Source organism: Convolutriloba macropyga, chromosome 15 (assembly GCF_964194025.1).
Source record: "Convolutriloba macropyga chromosome 15, txConMacr16.3, whole genome shotgun sequence".
NCBI lineage: Eukaryota > Metazoa > Xenacoelomorpha > Acoela > Convolutidae > Convolutriloba > Convolutriloba macropyga.
Window position 1 is genome coordinate 41130157 of NC_134482.1, and position 26946 is coordinate 41157102.

Sequence of the window (26946 nt, forward strand, 5' to 3'; positions counted from 1 at the left end):
TAAAATCTGTTTCACGTTGTAGTACAGTATTGGATAATCTATTTTGTAGTAGATTATCTACCTTTTCGTTTCTACACGAATTTTTACAATGTGTATGTGACGGCAAGTCCTGACAATATTGAGATATACAATTCTTCTTATTATCCCGCAGCAATCCTAGTCTAAGCGAAATAGGTATTTGTGGCTTTATTCCGAATATAATCTCGTACGGCGTATAACCAGTACTATAATTCACTGCTGTATTATGCGCAAATGCAAATTTGTCAACAAATTTTGCCCAATTGTTTCCAGTGGTATTTAGAAAGTGTCTAAGATAGTTTGTAAGGTGCTTATTTTGAATTTCTACTTTCCCGTTAGTCCAAGGGGAATATGCTGTTCGTGGCCTCAGTGTAATTCCAAGCTCAAAACTCCAGTTTACAAAATCACTACTCATGAAAGCAGTACCGTTATCATGCACTATGTGTTGAGGTATTCCGAAGCTAGTTATAAATTTCTCCATTTGTTTTATAGTATCGTCAGAAGTAGCGGACTTAACAGCATATACTTGTACATATCTAGAGAATGAATCTACAACTACAAGACAGTAGTACTTGCCATTACTAGAAGGCCGAAAAGGTCCTTTATGGTCTATATGTATAGTGTGGAAGGGAGTTGTTTCCAATTCGCCCCATTGTTGTAAGGGTGCTTCGTTTAAATCGTGTCTTTTACTTTTATTCTTTTGACAATCTAAACAATCGTGGATTAACATTGTAACCCATTTATACATTCCAGGCCAGTAAAAGAATCTGGATATATTGTTTAGGGTACTAGCATCGCCACGGTGGCCACTCATTGGGTTACTATGTGCTAGCTCGAAGCACTTTAGAAATAGAGAGATAGGGATACATATCTTTAGTTCGAAGGAACCATTCTCATTAGGTTTATTGTAACATAGTAGTTTATAACTCTCATCTAGTAATAATAACTTATATATACTCTTGTAAGCTTTTAATGCTTTACATTGTCGAGTCATATAGTAGTGTTCAGGTTCTTTGCCTGATTCTATCCATTTCCGTACTATATGTAATACAGGGTCTTTATTTTGTTCTTGTAGTATAGTGTCAATATCTAGTTGTGCCTTTTTAGCAAATTCAGTTAACTTCGTTAGCAAATCAGAGCAATCTGATTTGACATTCTCATTATGTAGTGCTGTTGACTCTATAATAGTATAATGCTTTGTACGCTCTTTGTAGATTTCTTTTGCCTTCTCTAGTGCATGTATTAATGTTGGATCGACTAAATTATCTATAACGTCACTAAATTCGTCGTCATTATATCCTGAGTTGTCCAATTCTACATAGTTTACTTCTTCTTGTATTTCACTATATGTATTATCCGATTGTTTACTATCTGTGAGCTTAACTATTTGATTTATATTTTTGCCAAATTTGAAATAGTCGGCTACATTATGTATAGCATTACAAGAGTCTGTAAATCCTTCGGGTGCGTCAGAAATACTAAAATCATTATCCGATATATTCATTACTTTTCTTGTTCCACCTTGTACTTGTGCTAGTATAGGATAAGAATCGTTAGATGAGTTTGTTTTATCCTCTTTGTGCAATACAGAGTAAGAGACTGGCTTTAAATCCGAAGTGTAAAAATTTATATCCTTAGGTATTGTTTTATGTTCAATCTGAAATTTCTTCGCTTCCTCTATTGGGACTTGTCGACTCAGTAAATCAGGAAATGCTAAGTTCTTGCCTTCGGTGTATATAATTTTTAAGTTCTGGAATTTAGTTAGGACGACTTGATATTTGAAAAATCTGTGCGAAAGTTGTCCGCGCCTAGACCATAAAAATAGTATTGGCCTGTGATCGCAAAAGAGATATATGGGAAATGGGGAGCCTATTAAATAAAATTCGTAAGTTTGTAGTGCAGATATTATTCCGCATAATTCTCTATGCTGTGGGGACATTTTCTGTTCAGCTTTGTCGAATACTCTAGAGTTCGCTGATACAATTCTCTTTCTATCAGGGAATTGTTGTATAAGTATACAACCAGTGCCTAAGTTAGATGAGTCAGCATGTATATGAAAGGGGTAGTTCGCATTTGGAATTGCTAGGGATATATCATGTGCGAACTTTTCTTTTAGTATATTGAATACTTTCTCGTGTTCTTTTTCCCATTTGAAATTTACATCGCCTCTTGTTAAATCGTACAAGGGCTTAGCATCGATATGAAAATTTATCACATAGTTTGAGTAGAATCCCATTGCTCCTAATACACTAAGAACGTCAGTTTTTGATTCCGGAGTTTTTAAATTTCTAATGTCGTCAATACGCGATATAACTGGAGAAAGTGTATTTTCTGATATAACGTGTCCGAGAAATTTTACTTTTCGTAAAAAGAACATTGTTTTATCCGGTGCGGCTTTTAAGTTAGTCTTTCTTAATAGAGCATGATATTCTTTTATTATATTGAACATTTCCTCTTTAGTATTAGATTGTAGTAGTGTGTCGTCAATATATGTGATAGCCTTCTTTTCTTTTATAAGAGGTCCAAATGCATAGCGCATTAATTTACTAAAGAAATTGGGTAGTGGCTTCAATCCATAGAAGCCGACTTGATAAGTATACTGTCTTCCTCCTATTATAAATCCTGTTAACTTTTGTGTTTCGGGCGTTAGCGGCACTTGATGATAAGCACAAGAAAGGTCGCTGCTTGTAAAATATGATCCATTTACTCGGGTTATTAGGACTTGTAGTGGTTCTAACGGCCAACTTGAATTACTTGTGTCAGTAATAGAGTTTAGATAGCGAGCATCTATTACTAGTTTGACGTAATCCTTCTTAGGAAGGATTATGATCGGGTTAACGAACCAGCTATTCATATCGTCATGTTCATCTAGTTCTCTTATAATGCCTGCTTGTATTAACTCGTCCATCAGTAATTCGAGTTTATCCCTTAAATGGAAGGGTACTTTACTAGGTCTTTGCTTTTTGAATTCTGCATTTTTTATTAGGGGTATATTAAATTGTTGTTTAGTACAGCCAATGTCATATTTATGGTGTGAATATACATCGTTGTCTGTAAGTAGTATATCTGCAAGTCGGAAGAGTTCGTTCTCAGTTAAGTCGGTTTGTGTAAAATTGAATTTTTGTAAGAATTCTGTTTTATTGAAATGAGTATTTTGTCCAGCATGTATACTCGTAGTAAATTTATCTATTAACTCTTTTACTTGATGTGCTGAGCGGAATGTTGGAAATTGTTCTTTTGATTTGGGCTGGCATATCCTTTTTGCCTCTTTAGAAAAGTCAGTTGCAATTTCATCCTCGCTTTTACATGTCTCTACTAGTTCTCCTGCGGATAGCTCCATTATTTCGGCGATATGCTCGTCAGTGAGAGGGCGATTTTCTATATTATTTATTAATTGTAATTCTTTGCCACTAACGTATACATAAATAGTTATTCCTGTGTGTTTAAAATGTTCCTCTAGTTCTTTAGCTATTCTTTTCCACAGTCTGGGGTCTCCGCCACATGCTATCTTAGGCATAGCAATACATCTTATGCCGTCAAGCATAAGTGTTTTTTGTAGTTCACAAAATACTGAACAAGTTTTACTTGCTTCGTATGGGGGAGAGTTATAATACTCTTTCATTACAAGGCTATAAATTATTTGCTGACTATACTCATCTTGAAAATGTATTAGCTCGTGGTCCGCCTCATTCTCCGATCCAACACTTTTAAAGTATTGTAGAATATTTCCTTTTAAGTTGGGGTATCTTTTAATGAGGGAGGCAGTAAACCCTTTGTCTAATACTAAGTCTCTAGATATAGTATGAATAATAGGCATATTGGCGTCAAATATTGAACGCTCGTCAAAGTTAATATACCTAATGCACTCAGCAGTTAGGTCAGTGGATTCGGATATAGTATTTGTAGTTGTATTTAACATAAAGCAACTATCAAGCTCTTCGCATTTATTGATAACAGAATAAGTAAATTCCTTACAGTCACGAATACTGTATTTTTGTGTGTTGTTTGTAATATCACATATAGTAAATCCTATTATCCCTTTATTTAGTGTAACTTGATGATTTTTGTGGTTTTCAATGAGTAGGGGAATTTGCTTTTCCTTTTTAGTACAAATAGTATTTATAAAGCACAACTCGGTTTTTACTGTAGTCCTATTAGGTACAAAAGAAGTGCCTTTCGGAAATATATCTTGCTCACTACACTTGTGCTTGTAGAGAAATGTAGACTTAGGTGGGATATATAAGGGCTGATGTATTATCACTGCATTCAATTTAGAGACTTGGGGATATTCCTTTTCATTATTTAGCGAGCCATAACTAAGAACTCCTTTATCGTTAGTCTTCAATTCTACTGCTGGGATGTCAAAGTATAATGCTTTAAGAAAGGTATGACAAAAATCCACTCCTAGTAAATTAGAAGTTTTCTCTTCAGTAACCCATACCCTATGATTTGCTTTATATTTCCCGTCTGTATCAAAGTATGAAGTTAGTATAGTGTAGCCTATCATGCGTATTTCAGAACCGTTATAGGTTCTTGTTTTATTGCCTGAAGTCTGGATGTTTATTTGTTGCCCCAATTGGTTAAGCTCAAGAAATGTTGGGTAATTTATTATAGTGCAAGTTGATCCTGGGTCAATCATGAATTCTATTTCTAAGCCACTATGTTTTTTATTGTCTCCGGTAGCAAAGTGATATAAGTTCAAGAAAATTCGAGCTTTTGGATTTGATGTGTTATTCTTATTTTTCGGAGACCGTATTAGTTTAAAGGAAATAAATCTGAGATAGCGTCACAATAGTCAACGTTGTTTTCTTCTTGTTGAATCCAACGAACGTTGTTTTCATTTTGCGTATTATATGACTTTGTCTCTTGTTGTAAAGTAGGCCTTGTATTACTATGGGCTTGATTTCTATTGAATTGGCTGTTTTCACGCTCATAAAATTGTTTAGCAGCATATTCATTTTGCCGAAATGAATTTTCTCGGGGGAATCTTTGGTCATATTGCTTATTTTGGTTAAATTTATTGCCGTACTTGTAGCCGCTCTGGTTATTATAAAAGGAATTTGGGTTTTGGGCTCTGTTATTATAACTATTATTTCTACTATTGTATTGGTTGTTATTCCAAGCACCTCGTCTGTAGTTATTACTAAATGTAGGCTTAGTCTCTTTTTGCTCTAATAATTCCTTTCTAATCTTTTGTACTTCATCGTCTAACTTCTTTTTGTTACAAGTAGAAATAGAGTGTCCGTGATTTCTACAATACTCACAGAACCTAGTATTATTGGCTCGTCCTTTTATATTCGGGTCTCTATTGAAGTTGTTCGTACTTTGTATAGCACTTACTTCGTTACTTTTTATTAAGCTAGTAAGTTCCTTAATTTGAGTCTCTAAGGACGATATTTTGTCTGAAGGTTGTTTAGCCGAATTCTCTTTAATAACTATACAAGTTAAATCTTGCGTTATTAGATGTTCTTTTAAGTCATCCCAACTTTCGTTAGGTTTCTTGATACGTCGTTCATGTGCTTTTCGCTTTAGTGAGGGGGGTTGCAGTCCCCTTATAGCAAAATCAATATATTTCTGTTCTCTTTGTCTGGATTGTATTACTGCTTCTTGCGCTCGATCAGCGTTAGCTACATTTGTTAAGTCTTCTGGCCAACCTTTATCAACCGCGTGCTTGACTCTATGAAAATAATTTTTTATTAATTCACCTTCTTGTCTAGAAGCATTTTCTACCTCTAATCTATGCTTAAATTTATCACGACCGTCAGTAAATCTATCAAGAAAGTCGTTTTTAATATCATTTAAGACTTTAGCCTCATCGATAGTATTAAACCATTCTAAGGCTGTATCGGTTAAAAGGGACCCAAATAGAGATCTCTGTCTATTTTCATAACTCTTTTTCTTATCAGGATCAGTAGGAACAACTCCTAACGAAAATTTTACTTTTTGATCAACAGAATTCCAAAAGTCAAGAGCACTCTGACTGGGATCGTTACCTGAAAAAGTAGTTAAAGATACATTACTCAGAGAAATAGGAGCATCAGCCATTTTTATTTAAAATACTTGGACGTTTGCCAAGTCTTTATTTTATCTAAGATAAATTAAGTGTTTCTGTAAGTACCAGAGACAACTTTAGATAGTCTAAGAATTACGTCCTCTGGGTACAATTTATTTTTATTTGAGAACTTAGAAATTTTTCTAAGTCTTTTATTAAAGTCAGATAACTGACGAAAGATAGAAAATTTTAGTAATAGCTGATACAATTTTAACATATGATTTAAAACAAAGTGTTAAGTTCGACTTATTTAAGTCAGAACATAGAAATGAGACAACTTGGAAACTTTTCCTAAGTTTTTTGCCTCGCAGCAGATTTTATTTAAGTTAAATATTAAAGTTAGAGTCTTTAGAACATAGAATTTACTAACCTTGAGTGAGCCTCACTGGTCGCACCAATTTATACTCGCCGCTTAAATGGGAGTATACAAAGAGAGTTTAGCTTTGATGTTCTAAAGATAAAAGGAATAGAATTTAAAATTTTATTATAAAAACAGTTGGGGTGGTACAAAATAAATAAGGATTTAAGCAAGATTGATATCATATGTTAAAACTTGTTAACAAACAAAACAACTGCTGGTAATTTCAACGAGAACAACTGGTTGACAACTGTTGAACAAATGCTTGGTGATAGCTATAAAACTGGGTGATTGAAGAACGGAATATCAACTACTAACTGAACTGAACTGAAACTGAACTGTGCTGTACTAATTGATATAAAAATTTGCTTCCTATATATAGTCAGCAATGTGGGAATTAATTTCCCATTTAAAAAGTGGGATAAAACATCCCTTTTTAGTTTTGGGACAAAAGTTCCCATTTTCCATTTTCAGTACAAGGTGTCATGGTGACGTCTTAACAAATAGACGTACCAAAATGTAGAAATTTCAACGTATGTGATTGGTTGAGAAATTTTAAACACTGTACCTTTATGCGTTCAATTGGACTAAGCCTAATGCTAGATTATTATTTTTACCGCATCTTGCCATGCCTCGCGGGCCATGGCCATGCCTCAGCGGCCCGTGGGACTTGATATGAATCTATCACAACCGAACATGAGACTTTAAAACGTTAACTTTTAAAACATGGAGAATTTGTTGAGCAATCAGCCAATCAGAAAACAATATTCCTATTTTCTCAATTGTGATTGGCCAGCAGTAAAATTTCTATATTTTGGTACGTCTGCCATTTTCACTAGCGCCAGGTGTCCTATTATTATAAAATTGATTTACTGTGTAAGTGCACGTGCTCTGTAACTTGGGGGGGGGGGGGCACATACGGTATACAGATACTGAAAGTGACTTACTCTTCTGTGTACTCCAAATCAGTCAGAATGTCATTTCGTTCACGCGTGGCCACATATGCTTCGTGATGTGCATCATGTTTCCTCTCAATCGCCTTTCGCAGCCTATCTTCTAACTCTCTGTTCGAATTTTGTAAATAGTCTACCTAAAATCGAAGAGGAAAAGTTGGCAATATGGAGATTAAGGGATCTTTTCCGTTTGTGTCCCCCCAGCTTAGTGGGTGCATATTATTTGGGGTCTTTCCCATTATAGCCCCCATGAAATTATAGCCCCCCATTATGGTATAATTACCATGTTTGGGGGGCTATAGGTTATCTGACCACTAAGCTGGGAGGGCTATAATGGGAAAGACCCATTATTTGAACCCCCAGACGCACGTGCCATATTTTTACTTAATGATTTTACTCTGTAATGGCAAGTGCTCTGTAACTGGGGGGGGGGGGGCAAACGGAAAAGATCCAATCGAAGAGGAAAAGTTAGCAATTTGACTTGTAACCTGGTACATACAAAAATCAAAGAAAGTCCATTCAGCTTCAGTTTTGTAGTGCCCTTTAAGAAACCAATTGTAATATACTAGTTGCCACATAATATGGCACTGTGTGCAAAAGAGGACTCAATATGTACCCACTACGCTGTAGGGGGGGGGGGGGGGTACAAAAATCCTGAAAATTTTTAGCCCACAAACAGTTATGTGGTTAATAGTCTGTCGTCAATTAACATCAACGTATTGGTCGCTTGACCTCTATCATTTTTGCCGATACAAAAATCTATCGAGAATTGAACAGTAAATAAATCCGAGAAAATATTCCTTTCTCGCTTTTTGATTATCCGATTTAGCAATTTTCCTACCAATAAAAGCACCATTTAATGTCATTTTAACATCTTTTGAAGTCCTATTAACATTTCAAAAAGGCCGAAAATTATTTACCAATTTAAATTCCCGAACTCTTAATCTGCCTTGAAAGAAAACTTCCCGTTTTTGCAAGAGCATTTTGAAACTTGTCAGTTTTTTGAGAGATTATCTCTAGTTTAAATTTCAAGCTTGATTAGCTTCGTCTAATTTTCAGTTCTTATCCGATTTAGCGTTCACTTATGCATGCTAAGTTGACTGAAAGGGTATAAAATGAAGATTGAAATCTTTGAGACTCATTTTAATTTCGCTAATTGGAGTGAAACACTCGAACGGAATTTAGGCAAACTCGTCTTCTTGAAAATCTGTCATTTTAAAACTTTTTTAAAAATTAAAGTTATATTGACAGAATTGTTGACAAACAACCGAAAGACAAGAGCCACTTAAGAATAGGTTGTTAAATGCATTGAACTATTTTTCCTGCTGTGATTAGAAAATTAAATGGCATTAAAATATATTTTTGAACCTCATAAGTATAAACATACCGTTTTTTTACAGCAAAACTAAGCACGCGAGGTTCGTTTTCTTGTCAAAAAAATCTGAATGAATAGTTTTCTTCTCCCTTGAATCAAAAGGGACCATAAGTAACAAAATCGCCTAAATGAGCATCAAAATGACGAATCAATTTTAGAAACTTTTTCGCCATAAATTTACAATAGTCATGCTCATCGAACTTCATCATAGTTCAGGCAGATAGATAGTCATTTCACAACATTTTCAAGGAAACTGATTTTTTAATGCCCTATGGAACAAATTTAATAAAACTATCAAATAAATGACAAATATTTACCACACTGCAAATTTGATCTAATTAGAATTTCGGCGTGAAGAAGAACTAATCCAAAACCAATTTGTCTATTTTTACATCAGCCAACATTTGATCAGCAGAACTATTTCCGGAATCAAATTCAGCCCTCAAGTTACTAATCACAAAGACCTTCTAGGAACTTCATTTTAAAAAAACTTATTAATCCTTGCACCAAATTAAATTCTTGAACCAAATCAAAGTCTGCGCTCCAATTTCTGAGGAAGACGCTCTAATAACCCTTAAAAAGCATTACTCCACGCAGATTTTTTATTGAAAATTGAGAATTAATATTAAAAGTTGGACTAGGATTCACTTTGTACGAGTTTGCCTATAGGCTTGAGATCCGATTGAAATATCACGGACTTAACATCCTTACAGAAACATCAACGCAGCATATTCAGAGTAAAAATAATAAGTAGATCTGTTTCCAATTCCAATTCGAAAATACGACAATCGATAATTAATTTTTTTAGAATTGGATGTTACTATCCGCATGGTTTGCATTGAAAAGTCACGTCAGCTTTTATCAGACCCATTTTTGATCCAAATAAGGTACGAAACGAAAATAACATTTTATTTATGAGGTGAAGGTGTGCGGGAGGGAGGGAGGGAGGGGAGTGAGGGGGGGGGGGTGGAAACAGATCTGACGTAATCAGTTCCATTATCAGAGGAGAATAGCAAAAGATGGATTCCAATGACACAACAATGGAGGCACTTGTGGATGAAGCGTGGAAGGAGAAATTCTATGGGGAGGTGGAATCGGCGGAGCATATCGTCATCGGAGTCATTCTCATGTTCTTGACCACCTTCGGGCTTCTCGGGAACTTGACGGTCATCTATATATTCCTCACGTAAGCACTCTTTTCATCTTTCATCAATTGCTACTAGGGTTATCTCATAACTTGGTGTTAAATATCACATCAATTAGAAATAAGGTCAAAATTTTTATTAGCATTACAAGAGTCTCATTTCGTTGGGTGCGAGCTCACTTATAGCAGGTTGGCAATTATGCAGAAGCGATTATAACCATCGAGATCTTTTTCAGATTTGACGTTCTGAATTGAGATTAATTGACTTATTTTTACTTGCTACTATGGCGGTCAATTAAATTTGCCTCTTCCTCGCATACGGATTCTTTTTCAGGACTAAGTCTCTCAAGACGCCATCTAACTTGTTGCTGCTGAATCTATCGTGTATTGACCTGTTCATGGTTATCACTTGTCAGCCTATGATGATGATTGCCAGTTTCCAAAAGGAGTGGAAATTCGGAGACTTCGGTAAGTCACCAAGCCCATTCCATCACAGTTTATTCGCATCATCAAGCTGTAGTTATCTACGAAAGCTTTTTTTTCAGACAGCTCATTTCACCGTTCTTAGCTTCCTTATAGAAAATGGAAAAAATTGAATTCTTCAATTAGAAATCACTTTACTTTCTTGGAAGCTGGAAATTGAAGATGAAATCTATTATTTTCCTGTAGGTCCTTCCATTGAAGCTCTTGCAGAAAACATATCCAAAAAATTTTGAAATATGGAAAAGGCTTCAAAAAAGTTTACATTCTTGAATCGCAAAAATGGCAACTGTCTAAACTTGAAAAGGTTTGTAGCAATATATACTACAAGCGAAACCAAACGTTTTTTTTCAGTGAGCTAAAGAATTTAAAAAACGGTGTCAAAAAATTGCAATTATGGAACCTATATGTCCGCTATGTGTAACTTTTGGCCGAAACTTAAAATCTAATATTTGAACTGTTCATTTAAGGTTGTGACGCGTACGGAGCTCTGACGTCATTCGGAGGTGTTGGGTCAATAATGGGCATGACTGCCATTGCTTATGATCGATACATTATGATCTGTTTCGCTGCCGATGCGAACCGAATCGCCAGCAGATTCAGATCATTCAGAATTGCACTAATGGTGTGGGCTTATGCTTCAATCTTTGCCATTTTGCCTTCATTCGGAATCGGTGGCTTCATTATGGACGGTAAGCTGAGCTCAACTCTTTCAAAACTTGTCAATTCTCTTGTTTCTCTAACCTTTTCCGGCGGTAGAAAAAAAGCAACATTTTCTTGCAAACTTGAATGCAAGAAAGTTGATTTTTTTTCTACTAAAATTTTGCTACCAAACCATATTAACTATACAAGTAAAGATTCTGCAGTTTAATGTCCAAGATAATATTTGTCGCTTTCCGGTAACTTAAAATTAGCATTTTGAGATCTTTATAACACAACTGAAATATTACAGCCAATAACCGGATAACCAATAGTCAATCGATCATGAGCAAAACTCGAACATCCAAGTTAATCAAAAACGCCAAAACTTTCTTTGAAAGATTTTTTTCAACTTCAGTACAATAAAGTTTGCGTCCCCAATGCTTCGAGAAATTCTTAATTCTATTCTACGGGTGCCCTAAATTTTCACCCGATCAAAAATATTTTGTGGAAAAAAACATAAACCGACAAACGTATGAAAAAGTCACTCAAGACGACTATCATAGAACAAAAGCGCAAACACGTTCGAGCCAAAATTTTGCATGGAAAAAGTTTGCACACGTTTACAATAATTGCTTCAAACTTCGTTCCAGAGCAATTAAACAATGGGTTGGTTCTCTTTCAGGGTTCCAAACCAGTTGCACGTTTGACTACGTCACTCAGGACTTGACAACCAGGAGCTTCGTCATCTTCATGTACATCATGGTATTCATGACTCCAATGACAATGAACATGTACTTCTACTACTCAATATTCGAGACTGTGCGCAACTCGGGTGCCACTGACAAGAAGGAAAAGAAACAGGTACTTCCAATTTTTTTTTAAAATGGACCTTGTTCGTTCAGGCAAAATTTCGAAAAATACATTTCTGCTTCACAGATTTGGTCAGAGAGCTTTTTTTTCTATTACAGCATATCGGAAGATTCCAACAAATATTTCATTTTTAAAACGGTCGTCTGAACTTCAAGAAATAAACCGGTAAATTAAAAAGTTTGACCTGTCACTTGGCAAATAATACATTTTTACTTCGCAAAATTTTGTTGAAAAGATTTATATAGGACCAATGCTTTTAACATAGCCGGCAGATTGCCGGAATAGCTGCGAAAGAATAGACCTGCGTGCCATATAATAGAGATAGAAACAGATACAGATCTAAATTGAAAAAAAATCGACTCCGCTCAAAAAACTAGGCTAAAAAACTTTCAGCGATTAATTAATAAAGCTTGTTACATTCATTCCACAGAAGCCTCTTATTAGGGACCTTTACTGCACATATGAGTTCCTTTGACCTGAAACAAATTCAAATTAAACTCAAGTTTTAAAGTGCAGAAGTCATTTTATTGAGTGAGGTAAGTCACGTATGATCAAAATCTAATCACGCAAATAACCTAAAAACCTCCGCTAAAGCGAGTGAGAAATGACGTCACGCGCGCAAATGCTGTTAGTGAGAGGAAGAAGTCATTCAGAATATTTGACTTTTTCAGCTTTGCTGTGTGAACAAATGTAAAACGAAAAAAAAGCGTCAGACGACGAAACAAAAAAAACATAGCAGGACAAGTCCTGACGTACAATTCAAAGAATTTTCATTGACTAAACAGAAAAACTAGACCTAGAATGGACTATGAGTGAATTGAGAAAACCATTTTAAAAAAATCAGATCAAAAAATAAGAAAAAAAACAAAAAATCAATGTCAAAATGCCGCATGTGAACAAAAAACCACTAGCGAGAAATGAAAATTTAATTCAAACAAAAAACTAGGCCTAAAATGAGCTGTGAATGCATTGGGAAAACCATTTAAAAAAATCCGATCCAAAAAATCTAAAAAACAGTAAAAATCAGAGTGAAATTGCCGCATGTGAACAAAAAACCACTACCGAGAAACCGAATTTTTGTTCAAACACCGTATTCTCACTCTACTTTAAAATTAGAGCGATAAAATTTCACGCCGCAAAACCACTCGCTTTTTCGCTCCATTTCCTGTTTCGGCGTGACCAAAATCACTGCTTCAATTTGACTTCAAAAATCATGAAAATGTGTGAACAGATCTTAAAAAAAAGACAGCGCCCCAATACAATTCAAATTCTTTGAATTGTAAAAAAAACCAAGAGCACCGCAATTTAGCTACGCTCAGCTTTCAGCTTCGCAGCTATAAAAACAATGATTGCTATTTTTAAGGGACTAACGGCTTTTAAAATTGGACGAATGGCTTCGAAAATTAAATACTGCAATTTTCGAAGCTAAAGAAACAGCGCAAAGCAGATATTGGAACATATTCAAAGCATGTCGAAATGCTGTTGATAGATCTAAAAAGCTATTAGTACAAGTATCGATTTTCAATCCAATGATTGTTTGAAAGCTCACATTTATTCAATTCTGAATATACAGCCCAAGAAAAATGAAGAATGCAATGCTTTTAAAAAGTATAGTTTTCTCGTTTTTTAAAAAAAGTAACAAAAAAGGGGGAAAACTTCGGGGTAAAAATACCAGAAAAAGACTGAATTTCCACTAATTTTCCTCCTAATTTATAAAATGGTTCACATTTTAGCAAAACAAGGAGCTGGCAATAGCAAAGGTGGGCATGACTTGCGTCATGTTCTTCGCAATCGCCTGGAGCCCCTACGCCATCGTCGGTCTGGTCGGGCAATTCTCAGGACCTGAGAACATCCCTCCACGATTGTCAACATTCCCAGCCCTGTTTGCGAAGTCGGCGTGCGTATACAATGCGTACATCTACGGGTTTTTGCACCCCAAGTACCAGTACCAGATAAAAAAGCGATTCCCTTGTTTCCAAACACCAACTGAGGGTTCGACCACCGCTGGATCTCAGTCCGCTGCCAACTAAGGGTAGTAAACGTCAGCGTTCTCTAACTCTATAAAAATTTTTTACGGTTATATTTAACATAATTAATTTTAAAATATATCACTATTAAAACACATAGCCGGCAGATTGACGGAAAATAGCCGCGATAGACGCTTGCGGCCTTCCATGAATTGAAACAACTAAAGAATAAGATACACAGATCGACCACCAGTCCCTTAATAGACCACTAGACATTTTGGGTTAGATTCGGACTGTCAATTTTATGACACATACGGTCTATATGGAAAAGTCCCTAAAAGAGCTTTTTCAAAATTGATATCCGAGAATTACTCAAGAATTAGGGCCCAAAAGTTTGGCACTACTTATATGCACACTATTGATCTTTAACTTGTAAATGTTCATAAAATATAAAGTTCCATAAGTGAGTTCAGAAGTCGTTTTTTAGTAAGGTACGTCACGCAATTGTAATACAAACAGAAATGACGTCACGCAGTTGAAATCACTGAAGTTATTGAAAAAGTCAATTCCAAGAATTCAGGTCGTAAGAATCATCGATGGAGACGACGAAATGAAAAAACATAGCAGGACAAGTACTGACGTACAATTTATAGAATTTTCATTGACTAAACAAACGACTAGACCTAGAGCGGACTATGAGTGAAATGGGAAAACCGTTTCTAAAAAATCAGATAAAAAATAAAAACAAAATAAAAGTTAAAGTGCAGCATGTGAACAAAAAACCACTAGCGAAAAATGAAATTTGGTTTAAAAAAAACTAGGCCTAGAACGGACTATGAATGGATTGGAAGAACCATTTAGAAAAAAAATCCGATCTAAAAAATAAAAAAAGACAGTAAAAAATCGAAGTGAAATTGCCACAAGTGAACAAAAAGTAACTAGCGAGAAAGCGAATTTTTGTTCAAACCCCGTTTTCTCACTCCACTTTAAAATTAGCGCGAAAAATTTCACGCCACAAAACCACTCAATTTTTCGCTCCACTTCCTGTTTCGGTGTGACCAAAATCACTACTCCAAATTGACTTCAAAAATCATGAAAATGTGTTAGCAAAAAAGAGAGCCTCGATACAAATCAAATTCTTTGAATTGTAAAAAAAACCACGATGTCCCCAATAATAGCCGCTACCGCTTCGCGACTATTAAAAATAAACAATTGATAAAATAATCAATTAATAAAATCACAATATTAATTATTATTGAAATTATTAAATTAATTATATATTAAATTATTTTGTGGGTGGAGGGGGGGGGGGGGGGGTTGATTTAGTTTAAGTTCAGGAACTTCTCCTCACTATGTAAGAAAAAGAGGGTTAAGAAACGAAAAGAGGGTTAAGTTAAATCTAAAGTTGCCGGCTGAGTGGCAATATAAACTGCAGCCACAATAAATGCAAAAACATACCAATAATACTTTTGGAGATGGTTTCTGTAATAGAAAAAAAATCGAATACTTTGCTGTAAAATGGTTATTTAACGAGAGACCAATATCTCTCAATAAAATACTGACTAATCGAGTTATAGAATGCTTACGTATTCCTCTATTAAGCATCAAAGCCGAACTGGAAAACCAACCAACCGTTTCATTCCTTCTGACCAAGCTGAACAAACCGAGACTATGACTGACTCTATTCGACTCCAAGACAAACGATTCCTCCATAACTGACAAACATTCGAGAAGTTCTCACCTCGAATGGAAAATTTTTCCTCCTGATGGAAAATCGGGTCTCAATTTCGACTTCTTAGACTAAGACTGCGACTTTTTGTATATCCTTATGCTTTACCTTAATTGCATGCTAAATAAAAATGGAAACTTTGAATTTCAATTCAATTTTTCGAACTCATTTTTGACAATTGCTCATGAATACTTCGGACTATTCTGGCATGACCCCTACAGTTAAGGCTGGTCTTAAATTTAGCTCTTGTTCAGTTGACCAATGTTAACCGTGTTTTTTCACTGATAATGGTTTTCATAGCCTAATAAATGGTGGACAAACTATTACAATTAATACATACCATTATAAGTGCGTAGAGGGGTTAAATGATACAGGGGTGGTTAGATCGGGGTTAAAATATAGCGGTCAAATAAATAGGGGTGAAAAAACAGAAAACCAATAGTATCAACTACATATGGGCTGGAGGGGGTGGGGGTATGATGAGGTGACCTGTAAGTTGAGATGTTGTATAAGTTTGTCACTGGCGTGTCCCTTGGCCTCTGTAGCTATGGAGTCATGAGGTCTTCCAGTCTCCAACAGACGAGACAGTCTGTCAATCTCCTCATCACGTGATTCGACCTAAAAATCAATCATTACTTCACAAACAAATGGTGGTTTAAGAACTATTTCCTTGATTCTCACAAAAATTCATCTACAAAAAAACAAAAAGGGGGTGGGAAAAGAGGCTTGGGAAAAGAGGTTCGAATATTGCCGAGTGAATAAATAGAAAAACTAATTGAGGACGTCAATTCAACAACCAACGATAATTTAAATCGAATAATGAAATCGAATTTCGCGCAACTTTGATATCATGTTCTGTAATTAATTTTTGCTATTTACAAAGGGCTTTTGAGTTCAAATGATAACGCAAAATTTGAAAACAATCTGATCTTTTCAAAATTATTTACCCAGCTCAGAGGCTGCATATTAATTGCAAATTCAAAGCTCCCGAAATTTCTTATGTAATGGCTTAATTTACAAAGAGAAAAACAAGCTAGGGGAAATCGTTAAAAGAATCCACTGCAGTCACACACAGTTCGGAAGTCACTGAACAGGAAAGGGTCTAGATTTGGTTTTCATCAATTTTAAATTTTCAAAAAAAACAAAGCGATCTTAAGTAATGGAACTGGTTGCCTCATTTAAACTTCACCGTAGATCTCATTTTTTTAGAGGAAAGGTTTGAAATGTTTTTGAAGTTTTAGCTCTTACTTTGAGAACCAATTGTTGCAGAATACAACCCAGTGAACACCTATGACACTGCAAATATAAACTACAGACCAACAAAATCTCAAAATCTACTGAAATCTGATGCACCCGTAAAACATCTTAAGACACCATCTAAGTCGCATTGCTGGGAAAAAAAGCAGTTCTTATTTTAGGAAAGGCATTGAACGCCTCCTTTGTGCAGTTGTTTAGAAAAAAACACTAAGTCTAAGTAAGGGCAAATAAAAAATCGGACGCGATCCGATAAAAACACTGCTGAGACTATTAGTTAGAACTATTTCTGAAATCAAAACAAGAAGGAAGTGCGGCTTGCAAAATTTGAAACTATTATTTACATTCTATTGTTGAAACAAATTTCAACCAATAAGGTTTTTCAAATAACAGCTCTAAGATACACTTACAGGAGTGCTCTCTGCTAATCTTTAGTCAGTTCATATTCTCAATTGACTTCAAGAAGTGAATGCATTTCTGTTGTAGCTGGTGATTCATCAATAAAACAGAATTTAGGAAACGATTGTGGACAAAACTACAGCCGAAAGAGTATACAAAAACCTCCAGCACCTATATTCGCATAATAACTGGCAGAAAACGGGACGAAACGCAGCATGATTTACAATCAGAGTTTCACAAAAAATTAATGCAAACGACAAAAAACACAAACAACCCTCTAACGTCGTGCAAAATGCTCTCAAACGACCGGCTGGCTTCGTCAGTAGCTAGCCACGGTTTAGTGAGAAGCAGCGGTGGGGGGGTGCACCGGGAGGGGGGGGCAACAGTGGGGGGGGGGGGGGGGTGGTGAACGGTGGGAGGGTTTTTTGGCTGCACAGGGAACTTACGGAATGAACGATGTGCAAGGGTGAGGATAGAGGGGGGGGGGGGGGGGGGTGACGTGAGCTGATGTGAAGGGGGTGTGTGTGTGGGGGGGGGTCAACTTCTAAAGACCGCCCTTCACACCATAAGTATAAGTCTCCAAAACAGTTTCTGTGAATCGCATACTTGGAAACTAGTGAGCTGAAAGGCTCTAACAGCACTTAATGCCCGCTGGGCGCAACCTGTTTATCCCGTTTTTGAGGACGAACGTCAAATGGGTCGGACGAAAAAGCTGTCAAGCGAAAAATCACATAAAAAAGACCGACAAGACTAATATAATTGCTACAAACTTTGTTTGAGAGCAATTAATAAAGTAAATAGTTGCCTTTTCGCAACTACAAAAACAGCATCAGCACGTGTGCTAGATCTTGAACCACTCAATGGAAACTTTTGACAGCACTCTGAATACATGGAAGCCTATAGCGCGTTTTGAATTGCAACTAAAGCCATTTTCGATCTACTATTTGTTGCTCACAAATTGTCCGCAAAAAATAACAAGACTCGATGATTTCAGAACCTAGGGCTCAAAACGAACGCCAACATGTGAGCAAAAAATGTTGGTTACTTAGGAAAAAAATGGTTAATTTATTCGTTCGATCAATTTCAAATGAAAGCACTCATATGATATTTCGGAAAAAATTCAGAAATCAGATGAGCAAGAGAAAACATAAACCGACTAACGTCGGACAAATTTACTTCAAAGCGAGCTATAGCCTAGATATTGCTGCTTCATGTGTGCTAAAGATTCGAACAAGCAACAGCCATAGACAGCAACCGATCAGCTATCAGGGCCTAGCTATTTCTTATCTTACAATCACTTTTGTCTTTGCAACAGACTTAAATTTTGAAAAAAAAAGCAATTTAGATAGCGCAAAAACTAAGCAGTCAAGCGTAAAAAAATCACTCAAGAAAAGACATCGAAAGAATGTTCTAGAGCAAAACTGTCAAACAAAAATTTTGCATTAAAACGTTTTGCGATCGAGATCAGTTGAGTTGACATGCTAAACCATTATCATCCTCCCACAAGAACGGTTAAAAAACAAATAAATGTGATCACGCTTCAGCAGTGAACAGATGAATAATTGAAAATTATAATCTCTTGCAACAAAAAATTCAAAAAAATAAGTAGACAAGTCGTGGCCCAGATTCAATAGACTCCTGACAATATCATTAGGATACGTTTTTCGATAAATACTTACCTTCAGATTTTGTTTGTACTTGAAACTCTTATGCAATGATGCTATCTGCTCAAAACTTTACAATAAAAAATCGAAACATACCCGGCAGATTGCCGGAAAATAGCCGCCGTTGATTCCAATAAGCATGACTGGGATTGAAATAACAGAAGATATTGAAAAAAAAAAGATTTTCGTACAAAAACATTTTTTTAAGTCCGATTTATTTTGATGGCATTTCGTAGTTGAACATACTTCTGTTTCTTAGAGAGAGGCTACAGGGGCTACTATCAATAACAATCAGCATTAGAGAGAGGTAACTAATACTTATAGGACCGACGTTCAAATAGCGGGCATCTAAAATTGGGCTTTATGGGTTTATCCCGTTTCTATTTCTGACTTCAATTTTTTATACTGACTGTTCATTTTGAATTGCTTTGCTGAGCAACTGATGTTCAAAATCACTTTTAGCAGAATGAGAGAAGAGAGAAACTAGCCTAGAGAAGTCAAAAAGATTTCACGCAAAATGTTGAAAAGGCGGCAAAATGAGGTAAAGCGAAACACTTTTTTATTCGACGAAGTAAAAAAAAAAAAAATAGGAGCGCTATAATAGCCGGCTGAGAAGATGAGGGCGGCTATTAAATATACAAATATACAAAATCGAAATGTACCAAATTTCCTTCACATTCAGAATCTTTCAGCATAGTTCAAAAACTAATCAGATAAGGCTTTTTTCAAATATCTTTTGACCCTTACCTTGCGCTTAGGTTTGTACTTGACACTTTTATGTAACGACGATGACGAAGGGTACTTTGTGCCCAATGATGACGTAGACCGATAGGTGGACCTCTTAACACTACCACTCATAACTAACTTCTCTCTCAACTACACACCGATGATATCAATATTGAAAAATATAACCAGATAAAAAGTTATAACCAAATTAGTAAAAACCAAATGTACAAAACCAGTATGAAATTACTCGCAGTAAAATTTGAAGAGCAACGTTGAAGATTAAATATGGCTTTCTATTATACTCGGTACAAAATACTTTATAAAGCGAATTGTTGATGAAAAATGTAACGATTTATAAATTAAGAACGTGCAAAAAATTAGTTTTAGCTTTTAGTTTCAAGCAAGGTAAACGCTTAACGCGTTGTGTGTAAGAGAATTCAACAGTGTAGCTTCGCCGCATCAAAGAATTAAAACAAAAATGGCGGCTGACAATAAGAATCAAAAACTAATTCGATTTTTATTCAATCTTAACAATCTGAGAAATTTAATAACCATTGGAAAAATAGATCCGCGCATAGCTAGACAAAATGATTCCTTTTGGCATCGGTAGTACAATTACAATAAATAATACACGACCATTATGAACGCCATTAAAGATTAAAAACTGATAAGTTCCGTTTTGTTGCAATCAATTTGAAGATTAAAACAAGATTTTTAAAATGGGCGGATACTTTTGCGGGAATATCGGAAGAAAAATTACTCACGGAAAAGGGTAATAACAAAAAAAATACTTTTTGCTGGACTAGAATACATGCGATGACAAGTCACTCTTTATTTGACATGGCTCCAAAAGGCACAATATAGTCAAATGAATAAAAAAATTCCAACAATGAAACAAGATTGTACATCAAATAAACAAACAATATAGTCAAATTTTTTGAATAAAATGTGCAACATCATGTTCTAAATGAACGGAAATACAACAAACGTAGCTCCTGGAGAATAGCGCAATTTCTGTACCGAGGAAAATTAATTTAAGAAGAAGCCCACAGTTGACAAATGTCAAACCGGAGAATTAAACCTGAACTTTCACGGCTCAACCTTTGTAACCCATAAAAGAGGTCAAACATATTGTATCGGGTCTCAAGCAATGACAATCAAAATCCAAACAGAACCTCAAATATCTTCTGATCATAATAAATATCAGATTTTATCCTGATTTTAAAACAAAAAAGTGAGAACTAATTCATTAAAAACTGGCAAATTGACTCACAATAGCCTCCGTTGACCCTACTGCTAACGGTTGGGATTCAAACAATTAAAAATAAAGAGAAAACTCGACAGCCTAAATGATACAAAAAGTGTTCAGATTTGGTGTGCAGTTTCATTAGATTCTATAAAAATGGAGGGCTCTCAGCGTGATACCATCACCAATTAGAGGTATAGTCTGTTAAACTTGGAAAACTTTAGTTAAGTTACATTACAATTTATCACATTACAAAACACTTATTACATTACATTACATTACTTGGTTAAATCCTACTTTACAGGTCAAAGTGCCCTGGTTTTACTGGCTTATCCCGTTACTATTGAACTCACTTGTTGACCGTGGGGGTATTCGGGTCAAACGCTGAATGAACTCAATTCAATTCAATTGAGAAAGTAAGTGAGATAAGTCCGAAGTCAAATGTGAAAGTCTTGACATATGTCAAAAAATTTCATATACTAAATAAAAACTAGGTCTAGAAATTAATAGGGTTCGATTCAACGCCTTTGGAAAAACACGATAAAAAAATTCGAAAAAATAAGTTAGGAAGAAGTCAAATTGCCTCACGAAAGAAACATCGCAAACGCGAAAGCGAACTTTTGTTCAAACCCCGTTTTCCTCACTTTACTTTAAATTTACAGCTATCAAATTTCACACTGCAAAACCGATCGCTTTTTCGCTCCACTTAGTGTACCGAAGCAACCAAAACCACTACTCCAATTCATCTTCAAAAATCAGGAAATGTGTGAACAGATATATAAAAAATATAACCGACTATTGTCGAGCAAAACGCTCTAAAACGATCGGCGAGCTGTTGGCTTCCTGTAGTTGAGGCTCAGGAATACTAGCATTAGGGTGGGCATCAGAGGGCGGCGGAGTACGTCTCAATCGTTTGGGTGGGGGGCCACCAATGTGAGGGTTGGGTTCTGAGGGCTGGACGTGGGGGTCCAAATTACAGGTTGGAGGAGGGTGGGCGGTCAAGGTGGTGGGGCAGGGGGCTGAGTGGAGGCTGGGGGGAATTGAGGAAGTCAAAAATTAAGAACCACCCCTCACATCATAAAATTATGTCTTCTCAAAACAGTTTCGGGAAATCGCATAATTAGAGACCAATAAAGCTTAAGGCTTTAAGAAATTGCTCGACCACTTAATGCCTTCCGGGCTTTACCTGCTATCTCATTTTTGAGACGAAAACTCAAAAGCGTCAGAAGATAAATCGGAAAAATAACAAATTGCATAAAAAGACCCCAGCACTAAAAAAATGCAACAAACTTAGTCTGAAAGCAGATTAAAAAGACAGCGCCCCAATGCAATTCAAATTCTTTTAATTGTAAAAAAAAGGTTATGAGCCTAACGAGTAACATATGAGAGGCTGGCGGCGGTTATTAATAAAAAACAATCGGCTGATTGAGTCACAAAAACAAACAAAATGGACAAAAGGGGGAAACCTTCTAGGGGATTGAAAAAAAAAACAAAAGGTGAATCGAAAGGAACAATGATTCGCACAGTCTGTTTCAAACGTTAAGCAGAGCGAAGTTTAATTCGGATTAGAATTTAGCGTCAAAACAAAAACAAAGGGAAGCCCTATATTAACAAAATAACCAATTGGCAAAAGCTAATAACTCCAATAAACTCAAGTAGCTCCAACAACCAAAAACTCCTAACGACTGATTTGATTTTATCGGTTATCTCGGTGACCTTAAACTGTGATCACCAGCTAAATTAGCAAAGAGCGCAAAATTGTTGAAGCATTAGAGCTATTCATTTGAAACAATGCGTCATGTATGTCCGAATGCAATAGCAAAAGATGCGTATTCGGTGAAACGGAAAACACAAACGAAAAATTAAACACAGCAAAAAATCATGAAATAGTGCTCAAAGTAATGAAACGCAAAAGCTTGACGTCCTGTTTGAGCTCTAATCGACTGTCCGAATTGATTAACACTAAAACCAGTGCCAAAGGGCGTAAAACAAAAATATGAATGCCAGATAAAATTGCGTGCCTAAAAAATTGATACAGCAACAGAAATAAGTTGAAGTACACGAAGCCTTCTAACAACTCAGCAATGAATTGATATTGTCGCCCAATTCATTCCACTGGATCCTGTATATTACGGGTCTTCATTGAGCAAACGATTTCAGTATGCATTAAAATTCAAAATACACCGAAAAAAGAAAAAGCCATTGCTATCACGTACAATCAGAATAGAAACACATAGACAAATTCGACAAACATAGCTGGCAGATTGCCAGAAAAAAATCCGCAATAGATTCGTAGACCGGCAGTCTAAAAAAACAGTAAAAAAGTCAGACCAAAAAAATTCGTCTTTTCATTGAAGGCTGATCTGTTATATTTTGATTAAAAATCTGTATAAGTTATTGCTACCTCTATTAGCTGATCTCAAATAACCTTCATTTAGAGTGACACACACCCATTTGACCTTACCTCTTTGAATTAAAGTAAATAAAAGTCAAATTCAAAGTGAGGAAGTCATTTTTGAGAGTGAGGTAAGTCAAGTGTGACCAAAAATTTAATCACGCGCATGAACAAATACACTCGCTCCACTAAGAGCGACAAATGACGTCACACATGCAATTCAGTTGAAATTGCATGAACGAATGAGCAAACAGTGGCTGTGACGTCATATGGTCGTAACAAAAATCATGAGGACGAAATAAAAAACATAGCAGGACAAGTCCTGACATACAATTCAAAGAATTTACATTGACTAAACAGAAAAACTAGACCAAGAAGGGACTATGAGTCAATTGAGAAAACCATTTTTAAAAAATCAGATCAAAAAATAAGAAAAAAACAGAAAATCAATGTCAAACTGCTGCATGTGAACAAAAAAAACCACTAGCGAGAAATGAAAATTCAATTCAAACAAAAAACTAGGCCTAGAATGAGCTGTGAATGGATTGGGAAAACCATTTAGAAAAAAATCTGATCCAAAAAATCGAAAAACTGTAAAAATCGGAATGAAATTGCCGCATGTGAACAAAAAAACCACTACCGAGAAACCGAATTTTTGTTCAAACACCATTTTCTCACTCCACTTTAAAATTAGAGCTAAAAAAATTCACGCCGCAAAACCACTCGCTTAAAAAAAAGACAGCGCCCCAATACAATTCAAATTCTTTGAATTGTAAAAAAAACCAAGAGAAGGCCAATAATAGCCCCAGCTATCGATCGCTGTGCGACTATTAATAAAAGACAATGAGTGAAATGGGCGTTTCCAGCTGTTCTCCATGAACGGATGTACAACAAATGTGAGCGTCAAACAAACAAAAAATCCTTGAGACACCAGAAATGACTACGTAAGAAAACACTGGACCAGGGCAAACTACTTTTGGACGAAGTTGTTAGAACAACAACCAGTTATTCAACTCGAAACAAAGATTGGCGGGGAAAGAAAAAGAAAGCAAAATCTGATTGCAATTTCTCTTCGTGTTGTCACTCTACCACGATTATTCTCATGGGCCCAGTAGCTACCTTTTCTGTTCTCAAATCAAATCAAACTAGGAACAAGGCCAGCAGATTGTAAGAAAATAACCGCAATAGCATCGTAGATCTGCAATCTAAAAAAAAGAAAGTAAAAGAAACAAACCAAAAAAAAAATAAAATTAAAAGCCCAGGTGTTATATTTTGATTAAGAATCTGTTTAACTTATTTTTGTTTCTATTAGCTGCCCTCAAATACATGACCAAGCTGATGTCCCTACTGAACTGATCCCCTTTTTTAACACCCCTCCCCTCTACTCTACCCTCCTCAACCAGGCAATTTGGACCCTCTTCATTAAGGGCTGAATAAAGGGGGTCCAAATTGACTGGTGAAGGGTGGAGTGGAGGGGAGGGGTGCTGAGGAAGGTGGTCAGTTGGGTAGGGGGAGAGAGTATGTGACTTCAAGAACCACCGTTCAATTCAAGAATTTATCTCGCCTGAAGCTTAGCATATTCGCATACTTAGACTACTAAGGCTCTATGAGAGCTACTCAGCCACTTAACGCACTCCGGGCTTTATCTGCTGATCTCGCTTCTGAGCACAAAATGAAACGCGCGAGCCAAATAATTGGTCATGCGATAAATTGCAGAACTATTACAATTGCTACAAACTTTGCTTAACAGCAAACAAAAAAGACCACGCCCAAATACAATTCAAGTTCTACGTTTGAGAGCACTTATTTTGCAGAGACTCAAGAAAAAAAACAGGCTTCAATTTGTCTAAATCTTACAAAATTGCTCAGTAGAAGCAAAATAAAATTGATATTAATTAAATCAAAAATTCTGCAGATCCCTTGCAAAAACTGATTGGAACCACAGAAGGTAGAAACTACAAGAATACAATCTAATAGCGTCTAAAAAAAGCAGAATAAAAATAAATGAGCCCAAAAGGCACCTCAGAGTTACATAAATAGTTAAAGCACAAAATGCTCCCAAACGTTTTTTTAAAATTTGTAAGACAAACGACTTTGGCCCAAACAGTTGGAGCTAAAACTAAAGAAAACATTGAGATTTTCAGACGAGCCAAAAATTAGCTACCTTAGCGAGAACCTTTTCTCACCTATCTTTCTCTCTCAGAATATTACATGAGCAAAAACCTTTCCCTTTCTCTCAGCTTCGCTTGTTTTCACGTTTTTGATCGACTTTTGCATCATATTTTACTGACAATCGGTCGACTTAAAAAGTGAAGATCGATCAACACAACTCATCTTGGGTTCGTAAAAACTCCGAGAAGAGAAATATAGCTTACAGAAATATAAGATCCGCCTACAGCTTAGCATCTGTGTGACAAAGAACAATTCAAACCGAACGCACTATCAAGCGCAATAAAGGATGCTATCGAAATTCGGTCGTAGAACAGCCTGAGTGGCTGAAGAAATTGGTTTGTAAACTAGTGGAAATTAAACCAAGACAAAGCCTCTAATATTTTCTCTCGGGTATCGCTATCGATAATACTGAACACAAACGTTTGTATTAAGATCCATACATCTATATCACTATTTCAAGAAACCAAAGATTACAAAAATTGTTGTTTCACCTTTCGTTTGAAATTTTCTACTTGTTTCTCTGCATTTTCCTTCTGCAATTTGAAGTTGTCAACCTCTTTCTGCAAACTACCAATTCTCTCATCCGCCACAACTAATAAGTCAGCAATGTATGCATCGGAGCGTTTGCTTGTATCTTGAGCAGCTGTACTCCTGCCACCAGTCATGTTACCAACTGATGACGTAGTTGTGTTCTGACTAGAGTTATTTTTGTTGATATTGGAGGTGTTTGTTTGATTGTTATTGTTTGTATTGTTAGGAGAGACGAAACTGTCAATATCCATTCGCTGTCGTCTCATACCCCCGCTCGCAGTTTTACGCTTGGCACCTGAAAAAAATGTTATTCAAATACCAACTCTTGAAAACTAATTAGCACAGATTTCAGAAAAAAATCCAGCGAGTCACAAAATTTGTAATATTGAAATAAGAGATGCTACTAAAATCACAAATATAGGCCATCATTGAATTTAATAAAGTCATATTTCGAATGATGAATAAATTTTATCGTCTGTTAATAATTGACACAATCTATAAAAGCAGTTTTAGATGTAAGATAGCAAATACCATTTTTCTGGTCCCTTTCCCAGGCTAGATAAAAATCTTCATTGAAATTGACACGTCGGGTGAATTGTTCTCAAACGACCAGCGAGCGGTTGGCTTCGTCAGTACGTAGCTACTGTTTAGTGAGGTAAGCTTTCACTTGATTGAAGCAGCCTGATATTAAGGTAATAGACGATGACATCACGGCACATAACAGCCGACAGCCGCTGAACTGCGGCATCAACAAACTAGTTAAGGAGAGAGAGAGAGAGAGAGAGAGAGAGAGAGAGTGCGAGATTAAACGTGAGCGAGAAAGAACGAAGGAAACGCCAACCAACACAAACACACACACACACACATACACAGAGAGAGAGAGAGAGAGAGAAAGAGTTAGGAATTTTTTCCAATATGAGATTCGACTCTACCTCAAGTTTTATAGCCCTGTTAGTAACTAGACCATATAG

The 26946-nt window shown here is 36.0% G+C and overlaps 2 protein-coding genes across 11 annotated transcripts in view; one reads left to right on the forward strand and one right to left on the reverse strand.

The window, feature by feature from the left end:
* Positions 1 to 26946, reverse strand: part of LOC142354010 (centrosomal protein of 135 kDa-like) — a 103182-nt gene that overhangs the window by 62313 nt on the left and 13923 nt on the right. For both annotated transcript variants that reach the window (XM_075406262.1, XM_075406261.1), the window contains 3 exons: positions 25936 to 26270; positions 16078 to 16206; positions 7376 to 7518 (listed from right to left, as the gene is read on the reverse strand). In XM_075406262.1, coding sequence (XP_075262377.1) covers positions 7376 to 7518; positions 16078 to 16206; positions 25936 to 26270 — 607 coding nt within the window. The remainder of the gene's footprint in view (positions 1 to 7375; positions 7519 to 16077; positions 16207 to 25935; positions 26271 to 26946) is intronic.
* Positions 8524 to 15756, forward strand: LOC142354011 (rhodopsin-like). Of its 9 annotated transcripts, none has more exons than XM_075406270.1 (8): positions 8524 to 8566; positions 9426 to 9506; positions 9748 to 9942; positions 10235 to 10368; positions 10851 to 11072; positions 11705 to 11883; positions 13626 to 13924; positions 15462 to 15756. In XM_075406270.1, the coding sequence occupies exons 3-7, from the start codon at positions 9776 to 9778 to the stop codon at positions 13920 to 13922; spliced, it is 999 nt and encodes a 332-aa protein (XP_075262385.1). In that variant the 5' UTR covers positions 8524 to 8566; positions 9426 to 9506; positions 9748 to 9775; the 3' UTR covers positions 13923 to 13924; positions 15462 to 15756. The 9 variants fall into 9 exon arrangements, with proteins under 9 accessions (XP_075262385.1, XP_075262381.1, XP_075262380.1 ...); XM_075406266.1 differs by having other exon boundaries at positions 9760 to 9942; XM_075406265.1 differs by having other exon boundaries at positions 8526 to 8566; positions 9426 to 9493; positions 9760 to 9942.

Excerpts from the sequence above, each read along its gene's own strand:
- LOC142354011 (XM_075406270.1), top strand. The coding sequence starts at position 9,776 with ATGGATTCCAATGACACAACAATGGAGGCACTTGTGGATGAAGCGTGG. Across the intron at positions 9,943-10,234 it reads GTCATCTATATATTCCTCAC|GACTAAGTCTCTCAAGACGC; the intron begins GTAAGCACTCTT and ends ATTCTTTTTCAG. Across the intron at positions 10,369-10,850 it reads GTGGAAATTCGGAGACTTCG|GTTGTGACGCGTACGGAGCT; the intron begins GTAAGTCACCAA and ends TGTTCATTTAAG.